The sequence below is a fragment of the Cupressus sempervirens genome, chromosome 4, assembly GCF_028749045.1.
Source record: "Cupressus sempervirens isolate cs-2001-9-10 chromosome 4, ASM2874904v1, whole genome shotgun sequence".
Lineage (NCBI taxonomy): Eukaryota > Viridiplantae > Streptophyta > Pinopsida > Cupressales > Cupressaceae > Cupressus > Cupressus sempervirens.
In genome coordinates, this window is record NC_143121.1 from 90,466,050 (window position 1) to 90,481,551 (window position 15,502).

The following is a 15,502-nucleotide window of genomic DNA, read 5'->3' on the forward strand; positions in this document are numbered from 1 at the left end:
GCAAATTTTGGGATGGGAGGACTGTATTATCCACGTCATAAAATAGATTATTAATCAAACTATTGTTAATGGGCCGATTGATTTAATATATCTCAGACCCATTTTTGTTATGTTTCCGTAGTTTGTGTTGCCATCGTCTATCTTTGTACACCCTTGGAAAGTTTTCCCTGACGGGTATTTAAGCACGGCTTGTAGGTAGTCTTTAGGTATGCAATTTGAATAATTATCTCTGTACTGCGAATTCTAGTTGGTGTTCTCTATTGTTCACCATTTTGGAAGTGAAGACCTTCCCTATTTGGTTTATCCAGTTTCGGTGGGATTTAACCCTCACGCTATTCTATTGCCTGTAAAACTTTGCTCGGATATGGCAAATCAGAGCACTATCATATTGTGTATTAGAGAAGTCATTATGTTTAATTTGATCAAGTTCTCTTGTGTTGAGTGAATAAATATTTTATAGAACGTTCTGTGATTCTCTTGCATATTCTATACATTCTGTTGTCTGCAAGCTCCGTACTTTATCCCATACGGCCTCCACTCTCCTACCGTATGGCTTTGTTAATATGCATTGGTGTCCTACCATATGGACTGCTCACCGTACGACCTTCTAGGCCATTACACCGTACTTCCCTCTGTCATTTCGCCACTATATGACTCCCTTGAACTACTGTACTGTCTCCTTGTACCACCGTATGTTCCCGCTCTCTTGTCCATTGTATGACACATTTGGTGACCAACAACATACCATACGACCTTCATCCTTGTTTGGTATTGGTACAAGTGTTTTTCTGCACTCATGTTACTGTACGGCCTCGGCTCAGTGTTCGCAAATCGATTTAAGAGGAGTTGCAGGTATGGGTCTTTACAGTGGAAAGTTTCATCCCACATTGCTTGTGTGGGTGAAAAGAAAAGCCAAAACCTCTTTATAAGAAAAAACTACAGCCATAAAGAAGAATAAGAAAATGAGCAAGTGTTTGAAGGATATAGAAGAAAAGTTTTGGAAGATGGAATACAACCATAGGAGGGCATTAACCAACACTTAGCAATCTAATTGCTGGGTAAAATCAGAAATCTAATGGAAGAAGATGAAGTGTGTTGGCTGCAAATGTTGGTGTCTTCAGATTCAAGTCTGAAAATCTCCATATAGGGCACGGTTTCTGGAAAAAATATTGGATTTGTTCTTATGCCAAACTGTTATAGAGCATTGTAGTGCAGATTCCTAAGCTTTGTGGGACAGATTCAAGGCAAAAGGAGGCTGATAACTGGTCTTTTCGGACTCTGTATATTTCATCCTAAGGGGTAATTTTTTTGGAAAATCATATGAAATTTCCAGCCTCCCAAGTCTATCCAAACAGGACTACAGACCAATGACAAGGCTGAAAGTTCATTTCAGAGACTGATTGGAGGTACCAAGGGACTAATTAATAAGTTTTTTCAGACAAAGTCTAAATTTTTGGCTTTCTCATGTGAAATTCGACCTTTAATTGCTCATTAATATTTGTTGAATGCAAGTATGGAAGAAGTCAAATTATTGTTTGAGAATCTAGATTTGGAGGAGAATTGGTTTTCAAAGTTTATGATTTTTGCTATTTTGGCTCATTAACCTCCAAATAAGTGGACATTTTCAAACTTGCTCATCAATTCATGCTTATATTGCTATTTCCATGCATATTTTAGCTTGAAGTTGCACACTTGTACATATATATGCCATGAAAAGTGCATTTTGCCTTTAAATATGATGAAAATTCTCATTTTTATACTTTTGGTTTTTTCCCAAATTCCAAATTCGAATTTGCATTTTGAAGAAACTTGCCTCTTGACATGCTCGAGTCTAAGACCAAAAGTATGTGTTTCTTTTGTGCTTGTTTTCGTTGTTTATTTGTTTGCTTTCTTGTTTTTCTTCATTTGGAAGAAATTGCAAGTTCTTTCCCAAGAACTTGAGCACATTTCACTTCACTCCACCTTCCACCTTTTCGTGTAAGTGCATCATTTCATTCCATATCTGCCATTGCATGTCAAGGCACATTGCATCCATTCCTTTCATATGCAATTACACTTCAAAATCAATTACATGTAATTCCACTTTGCATGTCAAGACACATTGCATCTCATTCTCCACATGCAATAACATATAATCTCACCCTCCATCCACATTTACATGCAATCTCATCCTTCATTCCCATTTACACACATTTCCCTCTTCCGAACTTAAATGCATGTTCGTTTTTACATGTAATCCACTTTACGTGTAATGACATCCAACGAACTCGTTTTCGACTAAAGGTCACACTTTTAAAGTCAAAAGTTATCATTTGTGCGCATTCATATCGATCTCAACTTGCATTCTTGGCCATACCCATGAAAGTCTATCATTTCCCACATGCAATCCATCTTTCCAAGTTCGACTTTGACCCTTTCCATCCAAATACATATACTTTCCGGTTCATTTCCAGCCATCATATGTGTTTGATAAGTGTCTAATCCATAGTTTGAATACTTACCCCTAATGAATTCGTCATTGCAACTCAAATCCCAAAGTTCTCAAGGATTCAATCTCATTGGAAGATGTTATCATCTTCATGTTGCGCCACACTCGTCAAGATATGTTCGAACTTCTTCAAAAAACAAAGATATCCTATCAAGAAAACATGCTTTGATTCTCAAAAAGCAATAATTCATTTGATCTTCATTTTCCCAATGGTTGTTCGAGAACTTGAGTTTGTGTGGGAATGCACCAAACACTTTGTTTTTAAAAAAAAAGAAAAAAGTTAAAGGTGCTGATGGAAAGTTATTCCTAGTTTACATCCGGACACTGTCAAGGTGTCATAGATTCCAAAATGTGCCAATCTACAAAGGAGAATTCACGACAACTTGGACGAGAAAAAGCTTGATCACATCAAGTTTTCAAATGACAACAGACAATTCTTCAAAGAGAGTTAGAGGCTATCAAAAGATGCAACACAAAGGTTATCAAGGTGAATGCAGTGGCACAAAATGCAGGAACTCTCGATCTTGTGATTATCCGTGATAACATTGCCAAGTACAAGGCCCTTCAGAACAATACCTAGGATTGTTTCATTTCTCTTCCATCTTTCTTCTTCTTCTTCTTCTTGTTTCATGTTTGTAATTGAAAAGGATGTATTACATGAAAATGTGTAATTACATGTAACATGATTTACATGTGTAATGACATGTAATCCAATAATTTCTCTTGTTAGTTAGACCCAGTCAAAGTTGGGTTGAGTTGCTCTCACTTTTTCCTCATTTTTCTTAACTCTTTTGCCTATATAAAGGAGTGTACCCTTATTGTACAAATCAGCTTTTGTTGTATCCAAGAAAGCTCTGCCAAATGTGTGCAAGCATAACTTTGATTGTGTAGTACGAATAAAAGAAGCAATTGGATTTGAAGCTTTGTCTGGAGGCAATTGTGATAGTGCAAATTAGAAGCTTTGACTGTTTTGTGCCTATTAGCTTTAATTCATGTTATTATTGTGTGTTCAATAATAGAGCATAGTGAGTTAAGAAGCAATCGAAGTTGAAGCTTTGACTGGGAGCAATTGTGGTAATATATAGGCTAGAAGCTTTGATTGTAGCTTGTGTTACCATCTCAAATTCATGAAAATAAGTTGGAATTCCCTACTTTTGGAAGTCTTTGCGCCCCAATAGTAGAGTTTTTTTTTATAGAATAGAGATCATCTACTTCTGGAAATCTTTGGGCCCCAATGATAGTGATTTTTCTTATAAATTATACAAATAGGACTTAGAGCCAAACCGGTACACTTTCAATCAGCCTTTGAGTTGGTGTTGGTTTATCAGTATCACCGTTACCAACCGCTAGATAGAAGTGTAGTTAGAGATTTTATCTTGCCCATCACTCGCTCTGTGGGTAAGTGGATTCTTTTCTGAAAGTTAAGAGGAAAGAATATTGGTAACACCCCTTACAAAAACTGTCAACTTCTTGCTTACCTTCAGTTGATCCAAGGAACGGTGAGAAGGGGGAACCTTCCCTTTAATGTAGGAGAGACCTTGTCTCACACGTTGTGGCTGGTCTACCTGTTTTGTGATAGGATTTACCCAAAACTGTAGGTTGCAAAATATCCACCCAACACATTGGAATACACTCAACACTGTTCCACATGTTTATAAATTTATGTTCATTCTGCACTTCAATTGTTGTTTGTGTTTGGTTATGATATAATGCACCAAATTATTAAACTTTTCTGTGGATACCCCCAAATTGCTGTTATCTGGATTATCTCAAGTTTTATTACTTATTTCACCATTCTTTTGTAAGCATTTTTTCTGTTTTAACATCTGCATTGTACTTTGGTACTAAGTCAGAAGGTTTGAATTTGAATTCGTGTTTGGCAATCATGAAATTCAGATGAAGTTTGTCAGGGCAAAAACTAAAAATAAACGAAACAATCGACTTCAAATTTAAATTTAGTTATTTTAAAGATAAGTGATATATCCACAAAACTGTCAAAATAATTTAACATTGCTAAATAATTTAATAAAATAATTCAATATTATTTTAAAATAAAACTATTATATTAAATATTATAAAATTTGGATGAAGTTCAGCAAGTGTAGAACTTTTTTTAAAATTGAATTTCTTGGATGATATTTGATAAATGCTGTGACTTAGCTCTGATTACAGTTAATGGATATTTTTGTAAAATATACAATTTCACTGCATCCTACTCTTATTTCATGGACATTGCTAAAACATTGGGTACTTTTGGATTTATCAAACTTTTGTGCAGCCATGCAATTTGTATGCATCTCATATTTTTCCGTAGTATCATTTCATTAAAAAGAAAGAATAATCTGTCATCATATGTGAAATAGAGAGTTTAGGCAGTTTGGCTTCATTTACTGTAAATGCAATGTACATAACTGCCACAACTTACTTGTTGAGCAGAATATAGCCCTAAAGACAAAATTATAAGCATTTTTAGTTTCAAATTTCTTGCTTTGAATACTTCTGTCTACTGTGGTTTCATTTTGACAATAGGTTTATGAAATGACAGGGTGCTGTACAACATGTGCAGTACGTGTGAAATCTGGAGTGCTACACCAGCCTGAGGCTCTTGGAATTTCGTCTGAACTCAAGTCTAAGGTTAGTTTTTTCATGCATTAATCATTTAAATAATTGATTAGCTTTTCAATAAATAAGAATAAAATGTTTTCCTTTATAAAAAGGGTTTTATGCCAATGGACTTATTGTTGAAACACGGCAACACAGAAACTGCCTTTTCCATTTATTATGTAAATAAAAGATAGTTCCTAGAGGCATAACTGAAGGTTCAATTTCATTCAATTCACAAATGTAAAAATTGCATGTATATTTCTTCAAAACTTAAAACATAACTGAAGCCATTGAAATACCACCAAGCATGAGCATCCTTCTTATACTTATCTTAAAGAGCGGTGACACTTTCACCATTGGAGGTTACAAAGTCAGAAAATTCAGCTTAAACTATAATCCCCATTTCACTAACTTGGAAGAGTTTAGTAAGTGCTGTTCTACAATCACTATAAATTTTTGGAGTGAATGCAAATGCAAGCTGTAGTGGGGTGGTTGCTTTCTTCATCGCTCAACACAGATTGACAGAACCTTTTTGAAGAAAGTTTCTTCAGGATCTTGCTCCTTTTTATCGATGACATCTTTCTTTTCTTCAATTATGGAGTCGATACCATCATATACCATTTCCAAACATGGGTGATCCATGTCAGTAAAATAGATCATGCTTATGATGGGCTTTGTGAAACTAAGAAGCTATTCCACTCATTCCCACCAAGTGTCATCTACAATCATCTGTTTTGCATTTTTTGCCCTTTTTGTATTGGATTGCCTTCATAGAGACCAACTTTGACCAATAAACATTGCTAGCAAGTGGCTTTTGCACCAACACAAGTCGCCTCAAGATGATTGTTTTGGGTGCAAATTGAGTCTCAGCAACCTATTCAAAGTTGAAAATTGAAATTAAAATACAAAGAAGTCATGATCGAATTCAAAAAATACAGTGATGGAATTTAGAATTTATAAATTAAAGCTTTCCAATTACCTTCAGCAACTCAAATGGTGAAAATGGTCTGAAAATGGCCCGTGACATGTTATGGTTTATGATAATCATTTGGATCTCTTCAGCCTCAGCATAGGTTTGTTTGATCCAACTTATATTTCTACCCAACTTTTGTTGCATGGGGTTACGGGAGTGGACAAACCATGTCTCAGTTGACGATCTTGCAACTCTACTGTTGGAGAACATTTTGAGGACCCACATCTTGAATACATCATATAAGGATGTTAGCAATGGATTGGGCATCCTTCACGTATCCCTCACAATTGTTTTGGTACATAATGTGAATGAATTAAATGGAATGACCAAATGATCATTTAAAGGATTACCAAATAGATATTTCTGTAACGAAACATTTGCACAATAGAGACAATCTAATATTTACATAAGTTACAATATTGGTCATTACATAATAAATAATAGAGATTTACTCTAATACCCTCAATGGTCAATTTATCAACAACACCAAGTTGCCCCCTAAGTTCTACAAAATTGTTAAAGCTCAGAGTCTATATTTGAATATCTAGTGTTTGATTCACAATTGGATCATAAGCAACTACACTAATTCATCTTCAACTAGCTTTCGAATGAAATAACAATGATTGTCGACATGCTTGGCTCTTTTGTGAAAGACCAGATTCTTGGCCAGTGTGAGCACCCTTCGTTTGTTACAGAAAAGGGGAGTATAATTTTCTTGATATGTCTACATGTCTCTAAGCATCCTTTAAAGCCAAACTGCCTCACAATCTGCCTTAGTTGTTCCTTGATGCTCAACTTTTTTTGAGGAAATAGTCATTGCTTGCTACTTCTTGCTAGTCCATGTGACTGCACCAGATTCCAAACTAAAACCATATTCAGATGTTGTTTCTCTGTCATCAACAAAACCTTCTCAATTTGAGTCTATAAAACCAATAAGTCTAGGATCATGTCTAATATACAAAAGATCAAGGTCAGGAGTGCCCTACACATAACACAACACATGCTTTGCTACTACCTATTGTGAGGTTTTCCCACCATCTCCTTGTTGCTAATTGGGCCCCCTCTTTTGCTAATAGGTTTAGGTAGTATAGTAGATTTTGTAATATTCTAGGGTTTGGAAAGCCTTTTTGTCGTCGGTAGAAATTGTGTATCGGTCGATGGGTCCCTTCGGAAAGGAAATTGTGTATCAGCCGATGGGTCCCTTCGGAAAGGAAATTGTGTATCAGCCGATGGGTCCTTTCGGAAAAGAAATTGTGTATCAGTCGATGGGTCCCTTCGGAAAAGAAATTGTCTTTCAGCCGACAAGACCCTTCGGAAAAGTTTATGTATTTGGCTGACGGACTCCTTCGGAAAAGTTCTTTGGAAAGTATTTATAACCCTTCGGAAAGCATTGTAATCAGGAGATATCTTACCATCGAAGCATAATGTACTGTGGGTATATGCGAATAATAATAAGAGATCTGCTGTGTGTTGTTCATGTTCGTATTCGTTGTCTGTTTCTTAATTAATCTATACGGTAAACATTTGGCGCCGTTGCCCGATGGACCTGGTACGCAAGCAGGCGGATATGAATTAAATACCGAATCAGTTGAACAATGATAAGAATAAGCTGAAGGAAAAAGATGACATACGTGTTGCACAGGAAAATTTAATTCGGGCTCAGCAGATAGAGCGTCGAAGGAGATTTCAAAAAATTGCCGACGGAAACAAGAGTGCGGAAGGATTGTTGAAGGAGACTCGACAATGGCTTGAGTTGGTGGAAGAAGTGAGGGAGGAGTTTCTGAACCTGCATACGCCACAGGAAGAGAATCTTGACGGAAGGAAATTGACTCGCACGGCTCGGAGTGCCGACGGAGCACGAGCATGGAGTGACCTCTTCGTCCGAGATATACTTCCGAAACAAACAGCTTCGGTTGACGAACCCTCTTCTTCACCAAGTAGCGCGGGTGTTGAAAATAGTGCGGAAGTACAAAACAGCGCGGGTGTTGAAAACAGTGTGGAAGTAGAAAACAGTGCGGGTGTTGAAAACAACGCGGAAGCAGAAAACAGCGCGGGTGTGCGGAACAGTGCGGGTGTTCAAAACAACGCGGGAGCTCAGAACAGCGCGGGTGCTCAAAACAACGCGGGAGTGCAAAACAGCGCAGGTTCACAACAAAACCCTCGACATACAGTGATAATGGCAGGTCCGAAGGAAAAATTGCCTAAATTTGATGGTGATGAAGCAGCTGATCCCATTCGACATTGTAAAACATGTGAAACGATCTGGAGGGCAAATGGCATAACAGATACAAATGAATCGATCCGACAATTTCCTACTACCCTACGGGGTGTTGCGATTGATTGGTTTACTGATGCTGATCAACAGAAATTAAATAGTTGGGATAACATTAAGAAGGAGTTCATCGCAGAATTTCAACTTTTGCGTGATGATAATGAAATTGTAGCCGAGATATTCAATACCAAGAAAAAGAAGAATGAAACAGTACGGGTCTTTGCTAGGAGGTTGAAGGACTTAATCAGTAAAATGGAGAATAAGCCGGCATATGGGCTCCAGAAAAGATAGTTCATTAAAGGTCGTCACCCGAAGCTGTGGAAAAAGATGAAGATCGTGCCACCATCAACATACAATGAAGCATACAATTGGGCAATGAACCTCGAAAGTGACCAGAAGACAAAGAAGAAGAAAAATAGCTCGTCTGATTCAGATGATGATGCATCTTCAGAAGAAGGTAGCAGTGATGACGAGGGAAGCAACAAGAAGGTCCGTGCCCTCCAGAAGGACATGATTCGGATGATGAAGGAATTCAAAAACATGAACAAGGAGACTAAAGGCAATGACCTATGGTGCACGGAGTGCAAGAAAGAAGGCTATACGAAGGGATCATGCCCAAAAGATGAATTTTGTGAGATTTGCCAGATTATGGGACACCCGGTAAAGGAATGCCCTTTCAACTTGAAAACAAGAACACCGCAGCAAGTGTTCCTGACACAGGAGGCATCCCCGTCAGGAGGGAATGGGAACACCAGTACGGAAGGTGCCACATTGGGCGGATACAGAAACAACCGGCACGGTCAAAATAACAACAATAGCAGCAACAACATGTAATAACCCCAACAGGTTATAACTCCCTCAAACACCAAAAATCTTTGTACTTCAATTGTTTGACATTTCGTCAAACACTTTGCAAGCAAGCTCTGATACCACTGTAATAACCCTCCTCAAATTTGCTCCAAAAATGCTGATGAAAGCTCAAGGAATTTCATCAAACAATTCACATGCAAGGGACGTATGACTGATATAGTATTTCAGCTGGCTTCAAATGACTTTTTTCCCAATTTGCATCAATGAGAATCTTGTGCTAGAAGACTACAATGGACTACACAATGACCTAACATGAGTGTGCTACTAATTTTGACAATATTCAGTGCATATATATGATCTAAGCATGAGAAATGAACACTTACAGCCAACTGACATTTTTACAAATAGTTGGTATGCAAACTAACTAGCTGATAAATAATGATATTAAATTGTTTAAATGACACCAGCAACTATTATCTTCTTAATTGCAATGAAAATTACAATGCTGATGAAATATGGCCAAGATTTTGGCATTTACATAGATTACAAAATGATAATGCTGGTATAATGCACACTTACAGCTGAAAGCTTATAACACCCTAAAAAGCAATACTACTAAAAGAACCTGGTTGTAGATGGCTGTAATAATTTCCTTCAATGCTGCCCCTTCTGCTTTTCTTTTTTCGAACTACTTTTTCGGCCTGCTTTTTTTGGTTCCGCTTTTTCGGACTGCTTTTTTGTACCCGATTTTTCGGCTTGTTTTTTCGATTCTGCTTTTTTAGCCTGCTTTTTCGATTCCGCTTTTTCGAACTACTTTTTTGTATCTGCCTTTTCGGATTGCTACTATGTTGAATCTCAAGACTATATCTTTCAATGGCGTCAAGATTTCCAGCTTGAAGGTATTTCGTCCTTCAAACTATTGAGATGTAATCTTCAGAAAATTCCCCAATTTTTTTGATATTTCCAACCATACTTAAAAGAAGCTCTTCTATTTCTTTTATAGTGTTCTCACAAGGGCTCCATCCTTCGTTTTCTCAATGTGGGATAAAACATAACTCCCTTTATGTAACTTATGTCTCCAATGTGTTATAAAATAAAAGGGACTCTTTTAATTTAAATATTTCCCACAAACTATAGTCTATACATTAATAAAGTTAAATATTTAAATTTAACTTTATAAAATGGCTTTATCAATGCATAACAAATCTTATCAGTGATAAACAAGTCTTCTTGTCGATTTTAAACAATTACCATCGACATATTGTTGCCACTAGATGTCCGCCCATGCCCAAGATGACTTACTATAAATAGTAAGTATGCCCAAAGTTGCCTCAAAACCCCTTAGAAAAATCTGCAACTGAAACTATCTATAGGCCAAATGGCCTCTAAGTCCCATTAATGTCTTGGTTAGTCTACGGGACCGTGGGGAAATAGGCTAACGACAACATCATGCTATGAATGCTAAAAAGGGGACATTACACAACAATACAGGCGGAAGGAGTCAAATTCAGTATAATGCGAATGGTCGACCGATTGTTCAATGCCGCGCATGCAATCTGTGGGGTCACTTCGCTTGAGAGTGTACAACGGCGAACACACCGAAGTTGTTATGAAGATGGTGTGGACTTGGTGATCATGAAGATGCTAGGTGTCCGAAGTCGGGAGTAAACTTGATCATCGTCAGGATGGACGAAGAAGAGGTTTTGGCTATCACACGGAAGCAAGCGAAAGTATACCCCGACCCGGCGGAAGAAAAGAAGAGACTGGAGGAAGCACGGGTAGAGATCCAAAAAGCAACACAGGCAGAAATGGCACACCTGAAGGACATGCCAAGTACCTCCGTACGGAACTGTGCAGAACATAACATTGTACGGAAAATATTGCAAGCTGAGATACCCGTCAGGATAAGTGATCTGTTGCTCACTATGCCTCAGCTCCGATCGGCACTCACAAATATCGTTCCCGCTGCTCAACTACCAGGAGAACATGGAAGGAAGTAGGAAAGTGGAGCAAGTGCAGCGGACAAAAAGGAGAAGGAAAGTGGCGCAAATGCAGAAGATCCGATGCTGTTAGCTCTTTCATCCGGACGCTATCCGACGGTTGTTGAAATGGGCATTCTCGGGACTGTGCTAACAGACACGATCGTGGACGGAGGGTCTGGTGTCAATGTACTGCCAGAGGATACCTGAAAAAAGTTGGGACAGCCAACGTTGTGGCCACCTACCTTTCAGTTGTTAACAGCCGATCAACATGGAATCAAGCCATTGTGAGTACTCACAGCGCAACTGGTGATGATTGGAACACAACCGTTCCTGTTGGACTTTGTCGTGATCCCATTGAAGCGGAGAGGATATGATGCCATTCTGGGCCAGGGGTGGTTGATACAAGCCAAGGCAAAGCACGATTGGAAGAAAAATACTTTATCACTTGAAAGCAAAGGTTGGAAGTATGTCATCGATCTCAACACTCAGATGGTTGGGTAAGAAGCCCTATCGTCAAATTCCGAAGGAGAAGAGGATGAAAAGGGGCAAAGTATGGAACCAGATTAGGAGGGAGTCCTGCGGTTGGAAGGAGGATTGATAGACGACGAGCTGGATTCAGTGAACGGTCTTTACCACTGGTAGATAGAGGACTATGAACTCTTTCCGAGCTGTAATATGCTAAGGATCGACGAAGGTAAGAAAGAAGAAGGAAATGAATGTCCGAAAGAACATAGAGAAGTCGAAGGAGGAAATGAATGTCCGAAGGAACACAAAGAAGCCGATGGAGGAAATGAATGTCCGAAGGAACACAGAGAAGCCGATGGAGGAAATGAATGTCCAAAGGAACATAGAGAAGCCGAAGGAGGAAATGAATGTTCGAAGCAACACAGAGAAGCCGAAGAAGGAAACGCGGATATGACTGAAGCTTAAAGACAGAACATACAGTACGAACCCAAAAGAAGGAAAGATTCTACTGTACGACTGCGCAAGAAGAAAGTATTATGTCAAATCACAGATATAGCAGAAAGGTACTGGCGACAAGGAAGACACACGATACGGTCTGCACAGGCAACAAAGAGGAAGGGTTCAATAAAAGTTGCAGCAGTACAGAGTGAAAGTGTTATTGACGGACAGAAGGGGCGATTGATGGAGTCCATGCTACGGAGCTTCGGGAACAAACTGGGCGATATGGAGATGACACAGAATAGGCGTAGCAGGTTTCAACCAGGACAGTTGACGTTGAGGTATGATGGATGGAATGAGATCAACCCAAGCAAGTTCAGAGTTAAGTGGGTCGGACCATATCAAATTCGGGAAGTGGGTGATAATGGAGCAGTAAAACAATGGATGCTAGACGGAAAGGAAGTTGCCGACAGTGAATAGGTCGAAGTTGAATGTCTTCCATAAAAGAAGTAACGCACCTCCATGGACGAACAACTGAGAGAAGAAGACTGTAAGTACTGTACATATGTAAATATTGTACATAGTTGTTTTAAAAAAAGAAAAAAAAAAACAAAGAGAAAAAAGTGCCGTACGGATTTCATATTTGAAGAAAATCAGTACCATACGGATTTTGTCTGCTCACCATACAATTTTCACTTGGTTTTTGAGTTGTACGATTTTTAAGTTGGGAGCTAGTGTACGGTTTATTAAACTCTGAAGCACCGTACGGATTTAACCTACTCATCGTATGGAGTTTGGAGGAAGAGTACGGTTTTGCAGATTGTAAAGTCTGAGAGGTACGGCTTTCTAGCAAGTGTACGGTTTTTCCCTTCCTTGGAAAGTACGGATTTTATGTAGTTTGGAATTCATCATTTTGCATCCGTACGGTGTATGAATTTTGAAAGGAGCTAAAGTGAAGACAATGTACAGATTTTTGAGCTTTGAACAGTACGGGTTTTAATGTATGATGTACGGATTTTATAACAATGATGCACTGTACGGATTTCCATCGTTCCTACCATATGGATTAAGGGAGGGAAACTGTTGTACGGATTTGTGGTCTTCCGGTGCAGGCAAGCTATGTACGGATTTTATGCAGTCACCGTACGGACTTTTTCAGATGTAGTGTGACCATACAGATTTATCAGATGCAGTCAGATAGGCACCGTACGGATTTGGAATTTTTTTGCAAGGCTGCGCACGGATTTGGGAGCCAGTCATTGTACGGATTCTGGGAACAATCACCGTACGGATTTTTGAGGTTGAGTTACCATACGGCTTTGTTAAAAAGCTTGCCGTACAGATTTTCTTATATATGTTATTTGCTGTACGGAATTCGAGTCTCAGTGCGGATTTTTTTAAAACAACCATCGTACGGATTTTCCAACATGGTCATCGTATGGATTTTTCGAAGCAACCAATGTACGGATTTTCAGTATAATATGGTGCACGGGTTTTGCATAAATGATAAATATGGCATACGGATTTGTCGTACGGCTTCTACCTATTATTGCATTCAGATTTTGAAAGGCATTCTAGGTTATTGCATAAGGAATTGGCGTAACATGGCAGAGGGTGGTAGGAGGTTTTCTATAAAAAAAAAAAAAAAAAAACGTCGACAAATCAAGCATGCTTAGAATGAGTATCAGATGATGCCATAGGGAAGGGGAAGCATCAGCGATTGCCAGAAAGAGTGTAGAATCGGCAGAAAATGACAGAAATGGTGTGTTCCGTGCAGTTTTGTGTGGGTTTCAGAGTGCTAAATTGGTCATGGGAGTCTGACCAGTTGAGAAGACTTGGAGCTGCGACAGGCATGGAGTGTCTGTGTATCAGAGGCACTGAGAGTAGGTGTTGGCCGTGAGGCTGTCTTGGTGGATGCGTAGAGAGCTCGGGAGGAGTTGATCATCCAGTTGGAGGTAGTGCAGTGACACTTGGTTCAGTGTACTCGAAATTGGAAGGCAGAAAGCGGCACAGGTGGCTATCAGGGTCAGATGTCAGATTGGCTAAGGTGACAGTGTTGAAGACCAGTTAGTCAGTCAATGTATTTTGGTTGTTGATTTGTCTTAGAGATTTTATAATAGTCGTTAGGAGACGACTTTTCTTTTTGGGGGGGATGATGTCGTCGGTAGAAATTGTGTATCGGTCGATGGGTCCCTTCGGAAAGGAAATTGTGTATCAGTCGATGGGTTCTTTCGGAAAGGAAATTGTATATCAGCTGATGGGTCCCTTCGGAAAAGAAATTGTGTATCAGCCAATGGGTCCCTTCGGAAAAGAAATTGTGTTTCAGCCGACAGGACCCTTCGGAAAAGTTTATGTATTTGGCCGACGGACTCCTTCGGGAAAGTTCTTCGGAAAGTATTTATAACTCTTCGGAAAGCATTGTAATCAGGAGATATCTTACCATTGAAGCATAATGACTGTGGGCATATGCGAATGATAATAAGAGTTCTGCTGTATGCTGTTCATGTTCGTATTCATTGTTTGTTTCTTAATTAATCTATACGGTAAACACTTTTTAGAACATCAAACATGAAACTTGAGCAAAGTGTTAAGATTTGGCCAAAAATGAAGAGCTTTAAAGTTTGGCCTAGTGTGAAAAATTGGAAAAATGGCAATGTTTTGCTGAGTGCCAAAAATCTGAAAATTGAGAAACGTAGGCGAAGCCTAGAAGTAAGAAATTTAAATAATTTTTTTGAGCCAAGGATGTGCAAATTTTCCTTAGTTGGGTAAAGGGAGCACTTATTCTTTCCAAGTTGGGGTGAAGGAAGCAACACATCATCCCAAGTTGTTGTGAAGGAAGCAACTCACTGTATAAATTTTATGAAGGGGGAAAAAGGCAATCGAAGGGGAGATTGATCCAATGGCACTAATTGGGATGAAATTTGATTTCAAATTAATAGTTGCATTAATTGGGATGAATTTGTTTTCAAATTAAGATAATACCCAAATTTGCCAAGATTTTGTAAAAATGAAAATGTGTTTTAAATTGATATGAGATTAAATTTACCATGACATTGCAAATTGAAATGGGTTTTAAATTGAGATGATATTAATTTTACCACAATTTTGCAAAATGTAAATGGATTTTAAATCGAGATGAAGTTAAATTTACCTCAACTTTGTAAAATATGGAATGGTTTTAAATACGAATTAATTAATTAATTCATAGTGGCATTGAACTTTTCCCAATGGCATTGATTTTAACAAATGGGTAATTGAATTGGGGAAATTAATCATAAATAGCAATATATTATAGTAAGTCATTATTGAGGAGTTTCTATATCCGGCAGGGGCATCTAAGCTCACTGTGTGCACAATGATTGTCTCAATTATTAGTTGGCTTAGTTTGAGGGACCTACTATCTATTGTAAAAAAATTATGCCCATGTTGCTATTTTTGGTAGTACACTTGGACTTGGTATTGGCAAGGTC

General features: G+C 38.5%; 1 protein-coding gene across 2 annotated transcripts in view; it reads left to right on the forward strand.

The window, feature by feature from the left end:
• FDC2 (2Fe-2S ferredoxin-like superfamily protein) overlaps positions 1-15,502 on the forward strand; it is a 264,499-nt gene that overhangs the window by 96,267 nt on the left and 152,730 nt on the right. Inside the window, exon 3 of one of the 2 annotated variants that reach the window (XM_089824492.1) lies at positions 5,034-5,122. In XM_089824492.1, coding sequence (XP_089680618.1) covers positions 5,034-5,122 — 89 coding nt within the window. The remainder of the gene's footprint in view (positions 1-5,033; positions 5,123-15,502) is intronic. The other variant, XM_089824493.1, reaches the window with a different exon arrangement.